The sequence below is a fragment of the Podarcis melisellensis genome (genome assembly GCF_964234715.1).
Source record: "Podarcis melisellensis genome assembly, chromosome: 14".
Lineage (NCBI taxonomy): Eukaryota > Metazoa > Chordata > Lepidosauria > Squamata > Lacertidae > Podarcis > Podarcis melisellensis.
Window position 1 is genome coordinate 22,697,714 of NC_138546.1, and position 23,629 is coordinate 22,721,342.

Consider the following 23,629-nt stretch of genomic DNA (forward strand, 5'->3'; position numbering starts at 1 on the left):
GACTAGGTGTTTCCCACTTTGGCCTGATCCAGCACTGCAGGGCTCTTCTGATGTTCCTATGGCTTGCTCTCCCTTCTTCGTCAAAGGCAGCCATGCTTCTGAATACCAGTTGCTGGAAATGGCAGGAGGGGAGAATGCTCAGGTCCTGCTTGCATGTTTCCCTCAGGCATCTGGTTGGCCACTGTGAGAAGAGGTTGCTGGAGTAGATGGGCCTTTGTTCTTGATCCCGCAGCCTTAGGACTGGCACCTTTCTCTGCCAACCAGCATCAAATAACGGGCAGCAACCGAGGGGCCTGGCCAGGCAGGGAGTTGCTCCCTTATTTGTCCTCTGATACTTGACGATAAAGAAAAGCAGACAGTTCCACCCATTAGGAGAATTGCTTTTCCTTCCCCCGCTGCTGTCTGCGCGAGTTTGTTTTGTGTTTTAAGTATCATTGAGGGTGTTTTTATCTCCCTGGGGGTTGTGTTCAGTACAAGATGTTTCTAGGTGGTGGGGGCGGCGGGCTGGGGGTGGGGAGAAGCAGGGCTGGAGCTTGAACAGATGGGCAGCAAAACCAGGCATCTACACCAGCCAGCCATATTGTCATAGAATCATGGAGCTGCGGAGTTGGAAGGGACCCCAAAGGGTCATTTAGCCCAACCCACTGCAATGCAGGAATCGCAACTAAAAAAAATCCCTCACAAATGACCATCCAATTTATGTTCAAAAGCCTCCAAGGAAGGAGAGTCCACCACCTTCCTAGGGAGTCTGTTCCACTGTTGAGCAGCTCCTAACCCTCAGAAATTTCTTCCTGGTGTTTAGTCAGAACCTCCTTTCTTGTCCTTCGAATCCGTTGATTTGGGTCTTACCCTCTGGAGCAGCAGAAAACCATTTCCCTTTTCTCCTCCATTTTGAGGAGAGAGGGGTGGGAAACTGTTGCTTCCAATCCGCATCAGCGCCTTATATCCAAGCAAAGTTTTTCCATTCTGAATTGTGCCTTGAATCGTGTTTGAACTGCTGAGAGCTTTGATTTTAAAGGAATAAGCATCTAGTCGTCGACTTTGCTTGTGATGCAGGTTAGAAAATGGGTTGTGGGAACACATTTGAGAGAGAGAGAGAATGAGGGAATAGCGCGGGATGGGGGGAAATGAGGCATTGAAGGAAGGGCACCTGAGGAACTTGGAGAAGTGACAGAGCATCTGCTATGCATGTAGAAGGCCCTAGGTTCGATCCCTAAGATATCCAGGTAGGGCTAGGAATGATTCCAGTCTGAAACCTGCAGGGCTGCTGCCAGTCAGTGCAGACAACACTGAGCTAGCTGGACCAGTGGTTTGGCTCAGGATAAGGCAGAGCTTCCTATGAGGTGTCTGCAAATTGGATTTGTGTGTGCCTGGTTGAGGGACTGGCTTTGCCCTTGAGGAAGCCAGGGTTGAATTTTTCTAGCAGTGAACCATTAAGATGACTTTGTCAGCTTCGGTTTGTTTTGCTATTTTGCAGACTGAGGAAAGAGGAGCAAGTACAGGCAGCACAGTCCTCTAGGAAGTAGGCCTGCCTTCCCTAGAGCTCTTCCAGATGACTGGCTTATTGAGTTCCTGATGCATTCGTAGAAAACTTACATGGAGGCTCAGAGTTGCTTCCAGTTTTACTGAGCATTTCTGCTGATTTGATTGCAGGAAGGTTATCAGAGCATTTATTCCAATTTGCTCATGGGGTGTTATTTATTTATCTATTTTATTTATTGAATTTATATCCCACCCCCAAGGAACTCAGGGTGGCAAACGGATAGGCAATTTAAAAATAAAGCAGGAACGTTCTAAAATAGAATAAAGCATTCCAGCAACAATTACAAACATCTAAAAGCAGTTGCAGTTAGAAAGGAGTTACAATTACCTTCAAAAGCATATTTTTTTAAATTGAAAAATGTAAAGGTTAAGAAAAATAAATCAAAAAGCAATTACAAGTACTGTGGTCTCTTGGTTTACAAACTTAATCCGTTCCGGAAGTCCATTCTTAAACCGAAGCGCTCGTAAACAGGACTGTTCTTAAACTGAGGTACCGTTGTAAAGACATTATACCACCCAGTAATTTTGAGGTTGACAGGAACAGCATTCTTCAGCTGCCACCAAATTCCTGAGTAAACCAGAATGTTTTCAAACTCCTCCTGAAAGTGAATAATGATGGAGACAGGTGTGCATCACTAGGGAGGGCATTCTGCAACCCGGGAACCACTACTGAAAAGGCCCTATTGCTGGTCAGAAAAAACCAGGCAGCCCCTGGTGTCAGCACCCCAATAGCCTCACCTGCTGATAGTAGTTTAATGAGTATTCTTCCTGATTTGCTCATAGGGTGTTTTGACACCTTTCCTAATGATCCCTACAGCCACAGATCACGTGCAGCAGCCGCTGACATAACATGAATTGTTCCTACTAAGGCCACATTCACACCCTACATTGAAAACACTGGGGTGCACAGTCTCCTCTTCACCCAAAGAATCCTGGGAGTTGCAGTTTTTTAAGGGTACCAAGAGTTGTTAGGAAGCACCTAATTTCCCTCCTAGAGCTACAATTTCTAGAGTGGTTTAACAATCAATCCTTCTTTGCAGGGAACTCTGGGATTTGTAGCTTATGGAAAGGAATTGAGGAAGGAGCACCTAACAACTCCGCACCCTTAACAAACTACAGCTCCCAGAATTCTTTGAGTCAAGTTATGGCTGTTGAAAGTGGTATCATAGTGCTTTAAATGTGTCCTGTGATTGTGGCCAAGTTCTTCCCAGAATAGTTAAAATTCCAATGGAAAGTGATTCATCCTAGAAAATGCAATATTTTTGTCTTAGAATATCAGAACTACTTACACAGGTTGTTTTTTGTTTGTTGTTTTTTAATGCAGAATTTAGGATAAAAAATAGGCGTTGCAGATTCCTGGATGGACAGAGCACCCGCCCCACTGTGTTCATGTGCCATTAAAAGTTCTCATGTGGTCATCTTGGCACAGAAAATTTATCTCTTGTGCCTCTTTAAATATTTTCAGCTGCTTCCTAGATTTTGTAACTTAAAAGTGGATAAGTGAGTTATATTAACATGCTCATGTGCTTCTTATTGAACATTATTTGGATCATGTTACCATGTTAGGATGATCCATTTTTTCTGCATGCAAAATTGGCATTTTAATGCTGCTTACCCGCTGGAGCTGATGGGCTGGGGCTGGGCTGACACCTGAGTTGTGACTCACAAGGTTGTTATTATTGTTTCTGCTGTTATTATTACAATTGTCAGTCGCTTTATGCAGAGGAAAACATTTCAAAAAGGCTTGGCCAGATAAAATACAATAAATAAAAGCAGTTTAAAACCAGAACACTAGCCTCTTCCAGGTCCTAATTTGACATTCTTCACTGCTACTGGCCTGCCTTGCATGTGTGTTGTAAAGTTATGTTTTGGCATCATGTCCATAATAAGCATTGCAGCTTTGCATTCCCCTACAGCTGTAGTCTGTCCCTTAACTAGGAACCTCCGAATGTAGGAAGCTGTCTCAAACCGAGTAAAACCACTGACCCATCTCACTCAGTACTGTCTACATCTGGGATCCCCAAACTACAGGCCGCAGGCCGGATCTGGCCCACCAAGCTCATAAATCTGGTCCGCCAGCTGGGTTTAGTGCACGGAAACTGTTCTTTTTAACGGAAAAGCCTCGCCTTGCTGGATTTACCTCAGCGCGTGGCAAGGCTTCCGACTGGCTGCAGGAAGCTCCGTCCCTGTGTGGCGAGGCTTCCTGCAGCCAATTGGAAGCCGCCTGCTCAGTCTTCTGGCAAGGAAGAATTCTGGGAAGAGGAATCTAAGGGGAAAGGATTTTCCTCCGAAGCACATGAGAACTTTTGGACTTTCCCCAGGTGGGTGGGTGCTGCTATCACCATGTACAAGTCAGTTAAGTATGGAGCAAGGCAGAAGAAAAGGCTGATGTGAGAGAGGAGTAATGTCCAGCTGGTATGCTACCTGCTACAGCTGGCTTATCAGCAGAGGTGTACCTAGGCTCCCTTGCACCCTTGGCAAGGAGATGTATCGGTCCCCTGCATCCTTGCCAGAGGATCTGAGCCAGAATGTTGTTGTTTAGTCATTTAGTCGTGTCCGACTCTTCGTGACCCCATGGACCAGAGCATGCCAGGCACTCCTGTCTTCCACTGCCTCCTTCAGTTTGGTCAAACTCATGCTGGTAGCTTCAAGAACACTGTCCAGCCATCTCGTCCTCTGTCATCCCCTTCTCCTTGTGCCCTCCATCTTTCCCAACGTCAGGGTCTTTTCCAGGGCGTCTTCTCTTCTCTTCTCATGAGGTGGCCAAAGTACTGGAGCCTGAGCTTCACGATCTGTCCTTCCAGTGAGCACTCAGGGCTGATTTCCTTCAGAATGGATAGGTTTGATCTTCTTGCAGTCCATGGGACTCTCAAGAGCCTCCTCCAGCACCATAATTCAAAGGCATCAATTCTTCGGCAATCAGCCTTCTTTATGATCCAGCTCTCACTTCCATACATCACTACTGGGGAAACCATAGCTTTAACTATACGGACCTTTGTTGGCAAGGTGACGTCTCTGCTTTTTAAGATCCAGAATAGAGAGGTGCAGTTTTTGCGCTCCCATGGGTCGGTGCCTCTTACTGGGGCCAGCCCTTGCGTACGCCCCTGCTTTTTAGGCAACATAAAAGGGAAGGATTGGTCTCATTGGTTCCCAGAGGTGGGAGCTGGGGGCAGAAAGAGCTCATTGACCTGTGCAAGTCCCACAAACTCTTCCGTCCCATTCATTCACTGTTTTTGCTCAGCATCCGAAATATGAATGTGAACATGTTACCCTATTCCAGGGCTCAAACTCATCTTTCCCCAGCATTCATTCATTCATTCATTCATTTATCATGATGCCATTATAACAGAAAGGATGTTGTTGTTGGTGGTGTTGAGAGGCTTTTCCTGCCACCGCTATTCCTCCCTTTGCAAACTACCTCTTCCTTTTTCCATTCTGTTGAAATAACAGCCCTGCTAGTTTTCATCATAGCCCCAATTCCTTTTGCAAGAGTAACGGCTCCATATTGAAGTCATGGATGTGTCATGTGGACTAGAATCCTTGTTAGCCTTCTGATTCTCACTCATAAGCAGTGCTGCAATTCTGTAGAAGCGCATTATGTGTCGTCAGATGCAGAAGCCAGCTTCCTGAGAATCTGCACTTTTATTTAGTTTAAAAGCAAATTTCTAGTACTCACAACGGCGGTGAAAATAAACTTGAAAGGAGGGTAGGCAATGACTGCTGAATTCCTAGAACTTATATGTGTGTGTGCAACCTCCTTATTCTTGTGATTGTTGTTTGTTTCAAAGTGTTTTAGATATTGAATTTCAGATAGCTGTAAGTTGCCCCCGGGACCTTAGGGTGAAGGGATGGGTAAAAAAATATCAAATAAAACAGTGATATAATGTTGTGAGTTGCGGGGGTGTGCGGTTAGCCTGCATGATGTCTGAATCCATTGCAATTCTTGGGGTCCTGGCTCCAGCAAGGGTTGAAATATAATGGAGGATTCTGTTGTTGAACTAGCCAGCCAAGCTTGTTCCTGGGTTAATCGCCTAAGCATGGTTGTGTTAGTATAACCAAGAAAGTGGCTTTGTTCCAGAGGGCAAATGGGTGGGTCCCCTCCCTCACCTGGCTGGCGGTAAAGGTAAAAGGACCCCTGACCATTAGGTCCAGTCGTGGCCAACTCTGGGGTTGCGGCGCTCATCTCGCTTTATTGGCCGAGGGAGCCGGTGTACAGATTCCGGGTCATGTGGCCAGCATGACTAAGCCGCTTCTGGCGAACCAGAGCATCGCACGGAAACGCCGTTTACCTTCCCGCTGGAAGGTATCTACTTGCACTTTGATGTGCTTTTGAACTGCTAAGTTGGCAGGAGCAGGGACCGAGCAACGGGAGCTCACCCCGTCGCGGGGATTCGAACCTCTGACCTTCTGATCAGCAAGTCCTAGGTTCTGTTGTTTAACCCACAGCGCCACCTGCGTCCCCCGGCTGGTGGTAAGAGGGACAAAAGCCAGAGTTGAGTCTGTGTGAGGGAGAGCTGGGCTAGAAGCAGGCAGAAGCCAGAGAGTGAGAGCCATGCCTGATTTCTGTTGCAATCCAGGGCTGTGACTGTGGAAGAAGCAAGACCTTCTGGGGTGTTAATGCTGTGAGCCCCTCCATTATATGCACAGGTTGTATATAAGTGGAAACACCAGATAACATGAAGACACCACAGACTCCACAAACCTCGTTCCCTGGTGCTCCCTGAAATCTCACACGGTTCAGAGATTGGGTAGAGCTGTGCAAAAACTATATGATACACTGCACTATTGGGAGATCAATTATAGACTACTCAGGCGTTTCTGCCACCTGATTTGATCTACCTTCTGTCCACCAATTGTTCTAGAAACTCTATCTGATGGTTATCAGAATTGCAATATAGATACACATTATTTATTTATTTTTTAAAAAGCTTGATGGTTATAAAATCCAGTTTTTACATATAAACATTTTTTTTAAAGGATGCAGCATCAAGTCTGGATGCACCAGCCCTTTTGCAGGGCTAAGCAAAGCAAGCAAACAAATAACGTCAGTTTTCTAGGTATTGCACCAAAGGTTTTAAAAACAAGATCACCTGGGAGTCTTCCCTCTCCTGGAGATAAAGAGTTGTAAGCACTCAAGCGCGTTGAAAAGTGCTATTGAAATTTGAAAGACTGGTAAGAGGATGAAAACACACTTCCGCACATCCTGCCACCCATTCAAATGCCTCTTAACTCTTGGTCTTCATGGCACACTCTGCTTCGCTTGGGGAGGAGGAAGCACTAGGAGGGGAAAAAGATCTGCGCGCACTCACAGTTTCCGGCTCTTCTGTGGAACAGAGGAAACATCCTTCCATATACTGAGCCATGCCATTGCTACATCTGATTCAGTTTTGTCTGCACTGGTGGTCAGTGGATTTGCAGGGTTCCAGGCAGGGGGTACCCCCTACCTGGAGATGCCAGGGATTGAGTAAGTGACCTTCTGCATGCAGTGTAAAAATAAAGTAAGATTCTAGTCCTCCTAGCTGAATAAGGGCTATATTAAATAAGAACTTAGGAAACTGCCTTATATATACCTTTAGCTCAGTATACAGCTTTAGCTTCCCCAAAACAATCCTGATAACTGTTAGCTTGTTCAAGGTGCTGAGGGTTAGTAGGAGACCCCTTAGTCCCCTCATGGACCTGCAAATCTCAGAGTGGTTTAGCATTCAATCCCTCTTCCCTCTGGGAATTGTAGTCCTGTGAGGGGTCTCCTAACCACTCCCAGCACACTTAACAAACTGCACCTCTCAGGATTGATTAACTGTGGTATCCCAGTGCATACACTCCAATATCCCGCTGATGAAAGTCAGGACACGACTCAGCCCCTCAACACACTTAAAACCCCACCAACGCCTCCCCGCCCCTTCTCAGTGACTCCCCCCCTTTCCCACTGGACACCTCAACAAAGGCCATGCTCTGGTGGGTGCCAGTTGTTCCACCCCAGAGTGTGGGAGCCAGAACAGGACACCCCTAGATCCAATCAGAAGCAGAGATGGGTTCTGTAATTCCAGGATATCCCACTCAAATCGGGACGGTTGAGATGGGTATGAGAACGCTTTATAGTGTAGATGGGAAGTAAGATTCAGCACTCAAAGCACAGAGAATGGTCCTCCCTTCAAGGCTAGAGATAAGAGGATGAGGGGAAGCGAATTTCAGTTCTGGGGAGACCAGATCTCCGCCTGGTCTCTGTGCTGTGAGAGGGATGGCGAGCTCACAGCTCTCTATTACAATTACTGTTGGGTTTACTAAAGGGTTTAATTACTGCTGTTGGCTTGGAAATGGTCACTCAGTGCCTTAACTGCCGCCAGGCTCTGTGCAGCAGCAAACCAGAGTGAGAAGGAGATTTCGCTCTGTCAATTTCTGTTTTCTTTAATGGTCTGTAATGGAACAGAGTAATAATACTATCTAAAATAGCGATGTTGTAGAAGGAGTAATGAGCAACAGTGGATTGGAATGACAAGAAGGGAGATTCCGACTAATCCTTCTGACGTAAGAGCCATTTGACTGTGGAACGGATTCCTTTGGAAGGTGATGGACAGAGGCTGGACGGCATTGCAGGCAATTGGGCTAGATGACACTTGGGGTCTCTTCCAACTCTGATTCTGTGTTTATAGAAAGATGGGTTATATTTGTGACGTTTTGAAATAATAGCATTCAACCTTATGGTTCCTTTGCTCTACCAAAATCATGCTAATAATAATAATAATAATAATAATAATAAATTAATAGATAGATAGATAAGCTGACATTTTGCAGATACAGAGAACTCTTTCTTATGGTCCCTCTGGCAAAGCAAGAGAGTGGCAAGGATGTTTGGAGCCAATGGGGTGGCAGGTGGAAAGGGTGCCCTCCACCCACTGACCCACTGGCCGTGAAACCCCGTGTGGCACTGAACCTCCTCCATTATTCATGCCACACAAACATGCCCTGCTTTTTGGCAGGCTGCGCATGTTTCCCTTAAGTGGCTGTCAGTATTTCCAGCAGCGAAGGGTGGGGTGAGGTGGAAGGAATATGTTCCTGCATTATTTATAAATGAGATTAAGAAAGAAAGAAAAAACCCATCATCACAAAGTGCTGAAGATTACACCTTCTGGCAGCCTCACAGCTTTGGCGAGATCCTCCTTGCTCTCGCCGGTGCCGCAGTTGTATGTCTTTGGTCCTTCTTTATTGCAGCCTTAGCCGTCCCAGGGCCCTCCAGATGTTTGGGACTACAACTCCCATCAGTTTCAGCCAACATGTCAGATAGGAATTGTAGTTAAAAACATCTGGAGGGCCCCAGGTTGACCAAGGCTGTGGTTGCCTCTGCTGGGCTCTGTTCAGAGGGAAGTATTTGCAGGTCGGGAGAGCGGAATCCTGCAGTGGATCTGATAAGGTTGCTCGAACCAGACTCCGTGCAGGCAGAGAGCACGATAGCAGGAAATGATAAAGCGCAGGAAGTGTCAGGGGGCTGACTTGCTTTGCCATACAGGAAAAATGAACCCTTTTCTTGCTAACTGTAGCTTGAAAGAAAGTCCTTCTGCACACAGCTCGTAGTTAAACTGTGGAACTTGCTTCCGCAGGAGCCAGTCATGGCCCCCGATGTGGATGAGTTTAAAAGAGGATTGGACAAATTCATGGAGGGAGAGGGCTGTTTCTGCTCTGCCACCACTGTCATAGGCAGCAGGGCTTCTGAATCCCAGTTCCCGGAAACCACAGGAGGGGAGAGGGCCCTTCTAACCGAATCCTGTTTGTGGTTGGCTACTGTGAGAACAGGATGCTAGACTAGATGGGCCCTCTTTGGCCTGATCCAGCAGGCTCTTCTTGTGTTCTCATGAACACCATGCACACCAGTGTTTTGCACCCGGTTGCATGCACACTGCAGTCTCTTTGCTCCCTGTAGTTTCCCACCCTCCTCCTCCTTCCTGCCAACAACTTTAAGTCACTCCTGTCCTCAGGGCCTGTGTGTTTCCTCCCCTTAAACCCACCTCCCATTTTTCTCATTGGCCCTTTTTTCCTGAGGAACTTTCCTCAGTTTCTTGACTACCTATCCTTTAAGGCCCTTTTTCTACGCAGCTTTCAAGCCCTCACTCTTCCATCCCACTGGAAAAGCATATCCTGTCGCTGCAGGCCTGGGGGCTTTGGATGAAATAAACCAGCCTTTTGGTTCTCATTGTCACAGAAGCTGCATTGTTTTGTAACTGTCAGTGTACCACTCAGAAGTTAGAATATTTGTGGGCATTCTGTGAACCTGCAGCTGCTCGGCCAATGCAGGACGAGAGCCGGAAAGCTGAATGCGGAAAGTACTAGAAATCAGAGGGCCCAAAGGAAAGGAGACAGGTGCAGCCCTCCAGGGAGGGCATTCTGTGAACAGGGAACCATCACCAAGAAGTCCCTGACATGGATCACACCCAGCGGCGTCACCAACAGGTCTCCCCTCCCAACTGTAGGGGCCTGAAATGGTTGATCTTGGGAGAGGTGAGCTTTCAATTGAATATTGTTCCTCCTCTTCCTCCCCCACAACAAAATAATAATCCTCTGTTCAGGTTTTCTCCATCGTTGTCTTTGGCTCCATCATCAATGAGTGTTACGTCAACGATGGCAGCAGTCCGGTGCTGCGCTGTGTCTACAACTACAACGATGACGCCTGCAACTATGGAATCGCCATTGGCCTCATTGCCTTCTTCGCTTGCAGTTTCTTCTTGGTAGTGGACCTCTACTTCCAGCAGATCAGCAGCGTGAAGGACAGGAAACGTGTTGTCCTCTTTGACCTTGGCTTCTCAGGTAGGACCTGTGGGGTGGGATTTGTTGAGGACAGTCTTCCCCAATCTGAGTCCCTCCTCCAGATGTCTTGGAGTACAACTCGCAGCAGTCCCCACCCATTTTGGACTCCATCTCCTATCAGCACTTGTTGATTGCTTATTTTTTATTACTTATTATTGATTCCTTATTCCTTTATTTGATATATATCCCTCCTTGCTCCAAGGAGCTGAAAGCAGTGTACATTTTATACTTGCTTGCATGCAATTTTGCCTAAAACTCGCCTCTTTTGCAAAGCAGTTTCCCTTACTCTAATGCATTTCTGTGGGATTTTTTGTCAGAACGTTCTCAGAGGGTTAGAGTAGGGTCACATATGTCCACAGCCCTTAGCCTTAACACCGGCTCACCACAGGGTTGTGTGTTGAGTCCCCTGCTCTATACTCTCTATACGTATGACTGTACAGCCATCTATTCCAGCAACAAAATCATCAAGTTTGCTGATGACACTACGGTGGTGGGGCTCATTTCAGGAGGGGATGAGTCCGCCTATCGGGACGAGGTGGAGCGGCTCTGTGTTTGGTGTGGAGAGAACAATCTGGCTCTTAATACGGCTAAGACCAAGGAATTGGTGGTGGATTACAGGAAAAAAAAGGCGGACATTCAGCCCTTGTATATCAACGGGGAACGGGTGGAGAGGGTGGCGGAATTCAGGTTTTTGGGAGTGACTATCGATCAGGGCATGACTTGGAGCGCAAATACCACTGCTCTGGTGAAGAAGGCCCAGCAGAGAATTTATTTCCTCAGACTTTTAAAGAAGAACAATCTGAGTGAGAGACTGCTGGTGTCCTTCTACCGAGGCTCCATAGAGAGCATTCTCACATACTGTATTTGTGCTTGGTTCTCCAGTTGTACAGCTAGGGAGAGGAAGGTGCTCCAGAAGGTCATAACCACAGCCCAAAGGATTATTGGTCATCCTCTCCCATCTTTGGAAGAACTGTACGGTTCCCGTTGTCTTAGGAAAGCAAACAACATCCTGCAGGATTCATCTCACCCGGGATACAGTCTGTTTGCACTACTGCCTTCTGGCAGGAGATATAGAAACATCAAGTCAAGGACAAATAGACTGAAAAATAGTTTCTATCCAAGAGCTGTGGCCTTTTTGAATGCTGTAACTCGATAGTGTGACCTGGGAGTTTGATGGGTGTGGGTGTGGGTGTGGCTGGAATGTGGTTTGTTTGGTTGTTGTTGTTGTTTTGCTTTTGTTGTTTTTAAGGGATGGCATCCAATTTCGTTGCACTTGTGCAATGTTGCACTTGTGTAATGACAATAAAGAATCTATTATCTATTATCTATGTTATCTTCTCTAAAATAATCATTTTGACGCGTGTTTTCCCCTAGTATTTGACTCTTTGTGCACATCCCGTGGCTAGAGAACTGTATTGCAACTGAAGTGCGAATTTCAAAAGGTGCTTCTGTTTTGGTTCTCACCTTGTTTCAGAAATTACGAATTAAGTTGGCGGGTCTCTAAATGTGACGCAAATCGAATTTCTCCCCATCTCTACTTTTGGGCATAAACATCTGGAGGGCACCAGCTTGGGGAAGCACAAGGCAAGTCAACACACCCGCCTCCCCCCCCCCCGCCTCCAAGATTCGCTTGCAGGGGCAGCTGCAGCCGGATTTTTAAGCTGCGGGTCCTTAAAATCCTCCTCCTAACTGTGGTGGCTTCACAGTGCTGAATCCACAGTACAGAGCCAGTTCTAGTGAAGGTGGAGCATATGCAGCCTGGTGCTCTTTAACTGACTCTGCTATTCCTTAAATCAAGCTTAAGTGTCGGGGTTTCCAACAGAGACGTCGCTTTGACAGCTAACTGTACCCAGGAGGGTGATGCTGTAACGTACAAGTAAGGTATTATGAAATGGCCATACGCTTATCACACCATGGACGTCTCCAGCAGAGTATTGTGTAATCTGTTTGGAAGCAGCTTCCCAGTGGCTCAGGGAGAAAGGGGCAACATTACTCACTAGGCAAGAGGGAGAAATTCAATTCAGTTCGCATTTGAAGTGCTGTGAAACACTCGTTCCTCTTTCGTAAGAAATCCATCTTTTAGTGAGGCAACACCCAAACTTTGGAACTCTCTGCCTATTGTCATCAAGCAAGGGCCTTCATTACGCGGGTGGCGCTGTGGGTTAAACCACAGAGCCTAGGGCTTGCAGATCAGAAGATCGGCGGTTCGAATCCCCGCGACGGGGTGAGCTCCCGTTGCTCGGTCCCTGCTCCTGCCAACCTAGAAGTTCGAAAGCACGTCAAAGTGCAAGTAGATAAATAGGTACTGCTCCTAAACGGTAGGTAAACGGCGTTTCCGTGCGCTGCTCTGGTTCGCCAGAAGCGGCTTAGTCATGCTGGCCACATGACCCGGAAGCTGTACGCCAGCTCCCTCGGCCAATAAAGCGAGATGAGCGCCGCAACCCCAGGGTCGGCCATGGCTGGACCTAACGGTCAGGGGTCCCTTTACCTTTCTAAGGGCCTTCATTATACTCTTCTTGGCACCTGCTAAAAACATTTTTGTTTCAGCAAGCCCATCCAGGTATGTAGAAGGCTGTCAAGAGTTTTTAGCTGGTTTTCGCTTAGTGTTTTTTGAATGCTTTAAATAGTTGTTTTACTTTATTTCACTTATGATTACATTGTTCTTTTCATAAAACACTTCAATGTCTTTTTTTTTAAAAAAAACACAAAACCCAATTGAGCACTATGTAAGTTTGGGGAATAAATAAATAAAAAGACAAACCTACCTAATTCTCATTTCCTAAAACAATAAACAGAAGCCCAGCCATCCTTTGAAATTCATACTTCTCCAAATTTTGCGGTGCAGTTCTCCTGCTAAGTGTTGTGTACAAAAGTGCTTGTACTAGAATGTGTGCCTGAAATGCGTATGTTAGAGCAGATAACATGCAGAAATGCATTATACTAGGGAAATTTGCCCTGCAAACAAGTGGGTTTTAGGGGAAATCACACATAAACCTGTGTATATTAGGATACTTAAATGCTGGAGGACTTCAAGGGAAACTGCAAATGGATATGGAAATGCGAAGAACTGAAGTTAAGGCTGGAAAGAACTTCCGGAGGCGGCGCGAACGGCAATGGCTGCCAGCTCCTGAACGGGAGAGGGTAGCTCCGTCGAAACGGGTCGCCCGCTACGGCGAAGCGGGGACCCATCCAGAAAAACCACAGGCAGCAGAAGCCTGTGGTCCTGAGACCCGGCGGGCGCCAAAAGCAGCCCCTAAAACGACGAAGGGACCCCGTAAGGGGCTCCGGACCGCGGAGGGGGTAGCGGCGCTGTGGGTCGTTGCGCGATCAACGGAGCGAAGCCGCGTCGCTGTTGCCGGTGAGCGCTGACCTTTCTTCCTGAAACTGCTAACTTTGGAAAGCAACAACCCGTGAGTAATTTGGACAATATACTTCTAAAGCCTCTAAAAATTGTGAATTTGGCTGAAAGCGGAGTGACGAAAAACAGGAAGTCCGTCTTCCGCTGACACTGAACTTGAAAGTAAAGAGCAGGAGGAGTGGAGACAAAGAGTAACGTTTTGCATTGACTGATCTGGCACCTATTTAAACTGTTGTTTCTGGCTGATTTAAAGACTTTAAGTGGCTGATTTTTGGACCTTCATTGAGACAAGGGTACCTGTCTTCTGTTGATCTATTGGATTACAAATAAAAGTAAGAAACCCAGGTACTGGAGCTGCCTGAGTAACTGAGCAGTCAGCCTGCAGGCTTTGGATACTTTGAATCTGAACTTTGGAACATACTGAGTTTGAATTTGTTACTTTGAAACACTTGTGGTCTAAGCACTTTTGGAAACAATGTTTGGCTTTAAGTTTTAACTCTGCTAAAATTTATCTTTGTGAAGATCTTTGGAGATCAATTCAGACTTACTAATTTTAATTGGATTGGACTTCCTCCCCAAAGACATTCTAAGCTCCACCTAGAGGATTTTTGGATTTACAGCAGTGACTTTGTTTTACTTTCTCTTTCCCGGCCTCCTGTTTGAGTGTTACCATCTGGGCTCTTACTTTCTCATGGGAACAATTCAGTTTGACCTTGGTTTTTAGATAACTTTGGAATGAGTGGAACAAGAAAAAGGGGAAGAACCAGACAAACAACGTTAACTTTACCGACAGTCTCACAGCGTAGATCATCTGTGCCTGCTTTGCCTACTACTTTGCCTCCTGAGGCAGAAGCGGCTTCCCTGCTACAATCAGGGGAGGGAGAAACTGAGGAATTACAACTGGAAGATATGGCCTCAGGAGCAAGTGGCACTATTTTGGAGAAAATTTTTGAAAAATTGGAGGCTCTGGACAGAAAGGCTGATCAGCAATCAGCTAAAATTGACTTAAACACAGAAAGTTTAAATAGACTAACTGGACAAGTTGCACAGAATGTTCAATCTATTGGAGAATTGAAGGAGGCTGTAGGTGAAAATCGGAAACTGGCGGAAGACACTAGCCAAAGATTGGGACAGCTTGAAAAAGAAGTAAGACCACTCAGCAAACAAGTAGGAGAACACCAGATCTACTTTTCCATGACAGAACTTCGGAACAGGGAGGCCAATTTAAGGATACGCTCAATTCCAGAAGTGGAAGAAGGTAACTTAACTGAGTTCCTTACCAAAGAATTTTCCAAGTTTTGGAACTTAGAAGAAAAAGACTTTAAAATACTATCTGCTTTTAGGCTTGGAAGACTTATAAAGAAGGAGAAGCCCAGAGACTGTTTGATAATATTGAGATCAAAGGAGGAAAGGGACAAGATTCTAGGCCTGCACTACGGAAAGTCACTGGATATTTTGGACAAAAGAATTGAAATTTATAAGGATATTCCTAAACAGCTGTTGGATCTTCGAGCAGACTACTCGGAATTAGTAAAATTGCTAAGGAGCAACTCAATCATCTTCAGGTGGGAGTTTCCCCAAGGTTTATCGTTTACTTTCAGAGGGAGGAAGACCAAAATTAGAACGCCGGAGGATAGAGACAAGTTTTTGGTGGCACACGGAGAAGATCTTCATAAGGGACTTGGATTACCCCCAGGGCCTGAACCTCCGGGGGTTCCTGCACCCTCGGACCCCCAAAAATCTGAGAATAAGATACCCCCACAGCAAGAATAACCAGATATATTCAGGATGTCTCTGCAACTTTTGAGCTGGAACATAAATGGCTGTAACATTCCAGGAAAAAGGAGAAAAATCTTTCACATTTTAAAAAAGGAACATTTGGACATTATTTGCTTACAGGAAACACATGTGACCAGGCTCCACAGAAAAGTGTTAATAAATAAAAGATTTGGTCAGGAATTCATATCTTCGGATACAGTTAAAAAGAGAGGTGTGGTAATTTATGCAAAAGAGAGCCTTTCACCTAAATTTCTGTTTAAAGATGAGCATGGAAGAATTTTGGCGATAGAAATACAACATCAAGGGGAAAAAATACTGATATTAGGAATTTATGCTCCAAATGAAGGAAAATCGGAATTCTATAAGAAGTTGCATGAGACTATGCTGGACTATCTGGACTACAACAACATCATTATGATGGGAGATATGAATGGAGTTGTATCAACCAACATGGATAAGTCACAGAGCCAAAAAATTTCTAAAGATGGGAGACTACCAAAGACCTTCTTTGAAATGACAGACAATATGGACTGGATTGATATTTGGAGAGTGAGAAACCCCTTGGGAAGGGAAGGAACATTTTTCTCTGAAGCCCAACTGACTTGGACAAGAATCGACCAGATATGGATAACTAGAGGTCTGGCACCTAAGATCAGAAAGGTGGAAATCTGCCCAAAGACATGCTCCGACCATAACGCACTGAGAATGGACATGACATTGATTCCAACCGGTTCCTTCAGATGGAAGATGAATGATGGCCTGTTTAGAGATCAGGAGATTACTAAGAAGGCCCAAAAAGCCCTAAAGGATTATTTTGAGATCAATATGAACACCACAGTGGAAAAAAGAACTATCTGGGACGCAAGTAAGGCCGTGATGAGGGGGTTCCTGATACAACAGAACACAGTAAAGAAAAGGAAACAAAACGAAAGGAAAGATAAAATTTTGGAAAAAATCAAGGAGTTGGAGAAGAAGTTAAGACTTAATCCGAAGTCCCAGCCGATTCTGAGAGAAATCAAACTTTACCAAGCACAATACTGTAAACTGATAAATCAGGAAATAGAATGGAAAATCAAACTAATGAAACAAAAAACTTTTGAGTCGGCTAATAAATGTGGAAAACTGCTAGCTTGGCAGTTGAAGAGGAGACAAAAGTTAAACACAGTGACAAACTTAGAGATTGAAGGAAGATGTATCCAGAACCCCGGAGAGATTAGAAAGTGTTTCCAGAGATATTTCAAAAAATTATACACTCAAGGGCTACAAGACGAAGCAGCGATTAAACAATTTTTAAAGACAAATGGACTGGCAAAGTTGTCAGAAGAAAATAGATCAATTCTGAATGGCAAAATAACACGACAAGAGATTGAGCAGGCCATCCAAAACATGAAACAGGGCAAATCACCAGGACCAGATGGGCTGACCTCCAAGTACTATAAGACATTGAAAGACTATTTGATACAACCACTGATGGAGGTCAGCAATGAAATTTTAGAGGGGAAGAAGGCGCCAGAATCGTGGAAAGAAGCTTTCATCACATTGATACCAAAATCGGAAACTGAAAAGACACAGCTTAAGAACTACCGTCCCATCTCCCTTTTAAATGTGGATTACAAAATATTTGCAGACGTTTTGGCAAGTAGATTCAAGAGGGTTTTAAACAAAGTAATCCATAAAGACCAGGCAGGCTTTCTCCCAGGTAGACATATGTCTGCCAATACAAGGAACATTATAGATATATTGGAGCTTTTACAAACAGACATAAATACTAAAGCTGTTTTAATTTTTATAGACGCGGAGAAGGCCTTTGATAACATATCCTGGAAGTTTATGAAAGGGAATTTAAAAGAAATGGGAGTGGGCCGGGGGTTTGAGAATGGGATTGATGCAATATATTCAGAACAAAAGGCTAAACTGATAGTTAACAATGTGGTTACAGAAGAGTTTAAAATTGAAAAAGGAACACGACAAGGCTGTCCGATTTCCCCGTTATTATTTATCTCGGTCCTGGAGGTGCTCTTGAACACGATTAGAGGGGACAGGTTGGTGGAAGGGATACAGGTCGGAGCGAAACAATACAAACTTAAAGCGTTTGCAGATGACTTAGTTCTGACATTACAGGAGCCAGAATCTAGTACGAAAAGAGTACTACAACTAATCCAAGATTTTGGTCGGGTGGCGGGATTTAAACTAAATAAGCAAAAAACCAAGGTGTTGGGAAAAAACTTGACAGATATTGAGTCGGAACGGTTTCAGAGAGAGACAGAGTTAACTGTGGTTAAGAAAGTTAAATACCTAGGGGTAAACATAACAGCAAAGAATTTGAGTCTGTTTAAAGATAATTATGAAAAATGTTGGTCTGAAATTAAGAGAGACTTGGATAGCTGGTCAAAATTGAAACTTTCATTGTTAGGTCGAATAGCTGCTATTAAGATGAATGTATTGCCAAAAATGTTATTTTTGTTTCAGACATTGCAGATTGTAGATAAAACGGAGTGCTTCCGGAAGTGGCAGAAAGATATCTCCAAATTTGTCTGGCAGGGCAAAAAGCCCAGAATTAAGTTTAAGATATTAACGGACGCAAAAGAAAGAGGGGGCTTTGCCCTGCCAGACTTAAAGTTGTACTATGAAGCCGCAGCTTTCTGCTGGCTAAAAGACTGGCTACTTCTGGAGGACACGGATGTGCTGGATTTGGAAGGTTTTAACAATGCATTTGGATGGCATGCATATTTATGGTACGACAAGGTTAAGATCAATAAGGTCTTTAAGAACCATATTGTCAGAAAAGCAATATTTAATGTCTGGACAAGATACAAAGACTTATTAGAAAACAAAACACCGAGGTGGCTGTCACCTTTGGAGGCTAAGGCCCGAAAAAGACCCAATATGGAGGCCAATTGGCCAAAATATTGGGAAATACTAGAAAGGGATGGAGACAATTGGAAACTGCAGAGTTTAGAGAAAATGAAAGATAAAGTGCGAGACTGGTTACACTATGCTCAGATTAAGGAAGTGTTTAAGATTGATAAAAAGTTAGGATTCCAGGTGGAGAAATCGAAACTGGAGACAGAACTGCTAGAACCTAAGACCAAGGTACTCTCAAAAATGTATAACTTGCTGCTGAAATGGAACACACAAGACGAATTGGTTAAATCGGCTATGATAAAGTGGGCCCAGGATATTGGGCACAACATTATGTTTGAGGACTGGGAAAGGTTATGGACCACCGGGCTGAACTTCACAGCATGCAATGCTCTGAAGGAAAATGTAATGAAAATGATATATAGATGGTACATGACCCCAGTGAAATTGGCTAAAATATACCATTCGTCTGATAACAAATGTTGGAAATGTAAGGAAAATGAAGGAACATTCTTTCACCTCTGGTGGACCTGCCCTAAAGTGAAGGCCTTTTGGGAAATGATATACAATGAGTTAAAAAAGGTATTTAAGTATACCTTCACCAAGAAACCAGAGGCCTTCCTTCTGGGCATGGTCGGCCAGAACGTGTTAAAGAAGGACAGAACATTTTTTATGTACGCTACAACGGCGGCAAGGATACTTATTGCTAAGAGCTGGAAAACCCAAGATCTACCCACACTGGAAGAATGGCAGATGCAGCTGATGGACTATATGCAACTGGCCGAGATGACTGGCAGAATCCGCGACCTGGGAGAGGAGAGGGTTGAAGAAGACTGGAAGAAATTTAAGATTTATTTACAAAAGTACTGTAATTTGGTTGAATCCTAACAAGGAAGCCAGAGCAGAAATAACTGTCTACCATTAAATTATAATTTTTTATTTGAGTTTAACCTAAATATTGCACTTAAGAGCATAAACAAGATGATAATTTGCTTGGAAAAATTCGTTTTTAATGATGAAAGTGGAAGCGGGAGACGTGAGGGAGTCCGCAATAGAATGAAAAGATGTTATGAAACCTATTCTGTTTGTTAAATATGTATCTGTAAAAAATCTTAATAAAAACTTTTATAAAAAAAAAAAAAATGAAGTTAAGGCTGGAAAACTGAGAAACTGAAATTGACAGATTTGCCCATTCCTAGCGCTGCCACCTGGTCCTTTCACAGGAGATGGCCAGGATTCGAGCAGGACATCCAGCATGCATTACCGCTGTGCTTTAGCAAACTTATTTTTCCTTGGGGAGCTCCTATGCCTTTTACAAACTGCATAACTTCCACGCTGTGGAAAGCTCCTTGCCCTGCAGCTGTTAATTGCAATAATTTATTATTTGTATGTCATTCTGTGGTTGTGTACCCAGAGAAGCTTACAGCATAAGGATACAGACAGCATAACGGAATCATCAAAATGCAAATAAAAGGCACTGCGCTTGAAGACCCAGACAGGGAGGATGAGAGCCTGGGGAGAGGTGTAATGGTTAAGGATGCCGAAACTGGGACTTGGGAGACCCGGTTCAAATCTCTGCTCAGCCATGAAGTTCAACCTTGTCCTTGTCCCTCAGCCTTACTTACTTACCTTACCTTACCTTACTTGACTTTAGCTTACCCTACCTCACAGGGTTGTTGTGAGGAAGGGAAGAACCACATACACTACCAAAGGTGGATATACAGTACATGAACTATAATAATGCTGCTTAACATTTGACAAGGTTCTGTGCCAAAGGTGTATTGTGCGTGTGAGAGGGAGACAACAGTGACTCTTGTTACGCTGGTGGTACTGGGGCGACCTGATGTGTGTGTTTTTTTTGCTTCCTCCCACCAGGGTTCTGGTCCTTCCTGTGGTTTGTGGGCTTCTGCTTCCTGGCCAACCAGTGGCAGAGGACGCCATCGAGCAAAGAGGCACATTACGCAGGTGATGCGGCCAGGGCGGCTATTGCCTTCTCGTTTTTCTCCATCATCTCCTGGGTAAGCTTTGGTGTCCAGTGGTGATCCTCTAATAGTAGTAGTGATAATAATAATTGTCAGGGAACTGCCATCGGAGCCAGGGGTGGAGGGAAGGCTCTCCAGCGATGCCGGAGAAGGGCCCAGCAGGGAGAGAGGGAACTCATCCATTGAGGAAGGAATTCAGCGTGACACCAGGAAGAAAAGGGAGGGCTTCGGAGAGATGTCTCCAGGACTCTTCCACCGAAACTAGCGGGGAGAGCAGAGGTCCTCCGCTGCCCACGCCCAGCCTGCGCAGAAGACTTCCACGCAGGGAGGCTAGGCGGAGACTTGGAGTCAAAGAACTTTTATGCTGGAAGAAGTTCAGGAAACGCCCACTGACGGATTCTGCCAGTGACTGACACAGCCGCAGAGTAAGGGCTGTGCAGCCAGGGAAAGGTTTAACCAGGCAACTTTGCCAAGAGTAGAGGCAACTTATGCACGAGCAACCCCAATTCCCATTACAACAACAACAACAACAACAACAACAACATTTTACAGTCATACCTCAGGTTGAAGTAGCTTCGGGATGAATATTTTCGGGTTGTGCTCCGCGGCAACCCGCACGTAACAGAGCGTGTTACTTCCGGGTTTCACCGCTCGTGCATGCTCAGACGCTCAAAATGACGTCATGCACATGCACGGAAGTGGCGAAACGCAACCTACGCATGCACAGATGCGCAGCTGCGTCTTACATTTACTTCAGGATGCGAACAGGGCTCCGGAGCGGTTCCCGTTCGTATCCAGAGGTACCACTATATTTTATTTATACCCAGCCACTCTGGGAGGCTCCCAACAGAGGACTAAAAACAGAATAAAACTTCAAACAGAATAAAAACTTCCCTAAACAGGACTGCCTTCAGCTGTCTTCTAAAAGTCAGATAGTTGTTTCTTTCCTTGACATCTGATGGGAGGGTCTTCTACAGGGCGGGCGCCACTACTGAGAAGGCCCTCTGCCTGGTTCCCTGTAGCTTTGCTTCTCGCAGTGAGGGAACCACCAGAAGACCCTCCGAGCTGGACCTCAGTGCCTGGGCTGAATGATGGAGGTGGAGACGCTCCTTCAGGTATACTGGGCCAAGGCCGTTTAGGGCTTTCAAGGTCAGCACCAACACTTTGAATTGTGCTTGGAAATGTACTGGGAGCCAATGTAGGTCTTTCTGGACTGGTGTAATATGGTCTCGGCGGCCACTCCCAGTCACCAATCTGGCTGCTGTAGTTGTACTTGTAGTTTTAGGGTCACCTTCAAAAGTAGCCCCATGTAGAGCACGTTGCAGTAGTCCAAGTGGGAGATAACTAAAGCATGCATCACTCTGGCAAGACAGTCTGCGGGCAGGTAGGGTCTCAGCCTCTGTACCAGATGGAGCTGGTAGACAGCTGACTGGAACACAGAATTGACCTGCAACTCCATGGACAGCTGTGAGTCCAAAATGACTCTCAGGCTGTGCACCTGGTCCTTCAGGGCCACAGTTACCCCATTCAGGACCAGGGAGTCCCCCACACCTGCTCGTCCCCTGTCCCCCCTAAACAGTACTTCTGTCTTGTCAGGATTCAACCTCAATCTGTTAGCCACCATCCATCCTCCAACTGCCTCCAGGCACTCACACAGGACCTTCACTGCCTTCACTGGTTCTGTTTTGAAAGGTAGAGCTGGGTTTCATCTCCATACTGATGAACACCCAGCCCAAACCCCCTGATGATCTATCCCAGTGGCTTCATATAGATGTTAAAAAGCATGAGGGAGAGGACGGAACCCTGAGATCCAGCAGAACTAGGAAGGGCCCTGGACTGAAAGGGAGGGCCTACCTGGAGATGCTGTCGGAAACCAAACCTGGGACCTCCTGCTTTTCCAAACAAATGCTCTGCTGTGGAGTTAAGAACCATCCCTTGGAAATAAATCAAGATTCCAGTCCTCATGGTTCTGAATCGAGGGTTGATTCAACTGGAATGTCAGGATCTACCTTGTATGATGTCAGACCATTAGTCCTTCAAGCTCAGTATTTAGAGCATGCCTGCAATGACCAGCATCCGCTTTGCAGTCTCTCCCTGTCCTATCCGGAAATACCATTGGGGACTCTGCCATTGATCGATGTCATAGGAACACAGGAAGCAGCCTTATACTGAATCAGACTACTGGTCCATCTAGCGCAGGAATGCCTGCAATGACTGGCAGCAGCTCTCCAGGGTTTCAGACTGGGAGTCTGTCCCAGCGCTGCCTGGAGATTGTGGGAACTGAACCATAGAATTGTAGAATTGGAAAGGGACCCTGAGGATCATCTAGTCCAACCCCCTGCAATGCAGGAATATGCAGCTGTCCAATATGGAGATTGAACCTGCGACCTTGGCATTATTAGCACCACACTCTAACCAACTGAGCTATCCCGTGGGACCTTCTGCATGCAGTGCAAATGTTCGTCCGCTGAGCTATAGCCAATCCCCTTAAATACATAGTGACAGAGGAAGCAGTCTTATGCTGAGTCAGAGCCTTCATCTGTCTAGCTCAGAATGGTCTGCAGCCCTTGACTGGCAGTGGCTCTCCAGGGAGTCAGGCAGGAGTTTTCCCCCAGCCCTGCTGAGTCAGAAAGTGCTCCGGTCCTGAGGCATCTGGTTGGCCACTATAAGAACAAGATGCTGGACTAGATGGTCCATTGGCCCAATCTAGTTGCAAGACTTTCCTTACGTTCTTAGACTATTGGTCCATCTACTGTAGCTCAGTACTTCCCACACTGACTGGCAGCAGCTCTCTAGGGTTTCAGACCTGGGGATCCTACCCTTGGATCTGAGAATAAAACCTGGGACCTTCTGCATGCAAGGCCCTACTCACTGAACTATAGAACCTAGGAAGCCAGACTTTTGGTCCATCTAGCTCAATAGTGCCCACACTGACTGGCAGTGGCTCTTCAAGGTTTCAGGCTGGAAACATTCCCAGCCCTACCTGGAGATGCCAGGGGTTAAACTTGGGACCTTCTGCATGCAAAGTCGATTTTCTATCACTGAGCTATGCAAAATAGCCCCATGAACAGCCCATGAACAAAATAGCCCCTTTTAGCTGCTCAGTAGAGGCTGGAGAAGCCCCAAAAGTCTCTGTCCTCCTCTATGTTACAGCTTTTCAGGGATCCGAAGAAGGTGACCATCTCCCCCTCCCTCCATCAGTCAATCCTCTCTTCTCCAGGCCAAGCAGACATGGGTCACATCCATACTAGACATTCAAGCACTTTCAAAATGTATGGCTTCCTATGTCCTAAAATGTGCTGGATTCCAC

At 45.6% G+C, this 23,629-nt stretch overlaps 1 protein-coding gene and 1 long non-coding RNA gene across 3 annotated transcripts in view; one reads left to right on the forward strand and one right to left on the reverse strand.

Annotated features, from left to right (window-relative positions):
• SYNGR3 (synaptogyrin 3) overlaps window positions 1-23,629 on the forward strand; it is a 42,229-nt gene that overhangs the window by 10,329 nt on the left and 8,271 nt on the right. For both annotated transcript variants that reach the window (XM_081887488.1, XM_081887489.1), the window contains exons 2-3: window positions 10,101-10,338; window positions 20,213-20,355. In XM_081887488.1, the coding sequence (XP_081743614.1) occupies window positions 10,101-10,338; window positions 20,213-20,355 (381 nt within the window). The remainder of the gene's footprint in view (window positions 1-10,100; window positions 10,339-20,212; window positions 20,356-23,629) is intronic.
• On the reverse strand, window positions 1,693-3,592 carry LOC309356412. Its single transcript, XR_014162775.1, has 2 exons — window positions 3,512-3,592; window positions 1,693-2,141 (listed from the first exon to the last, which is right to left on the reverse strand). It is a non-coding gene; the product is annotated as an uncharacterized lncRNA (long non-coding RNA).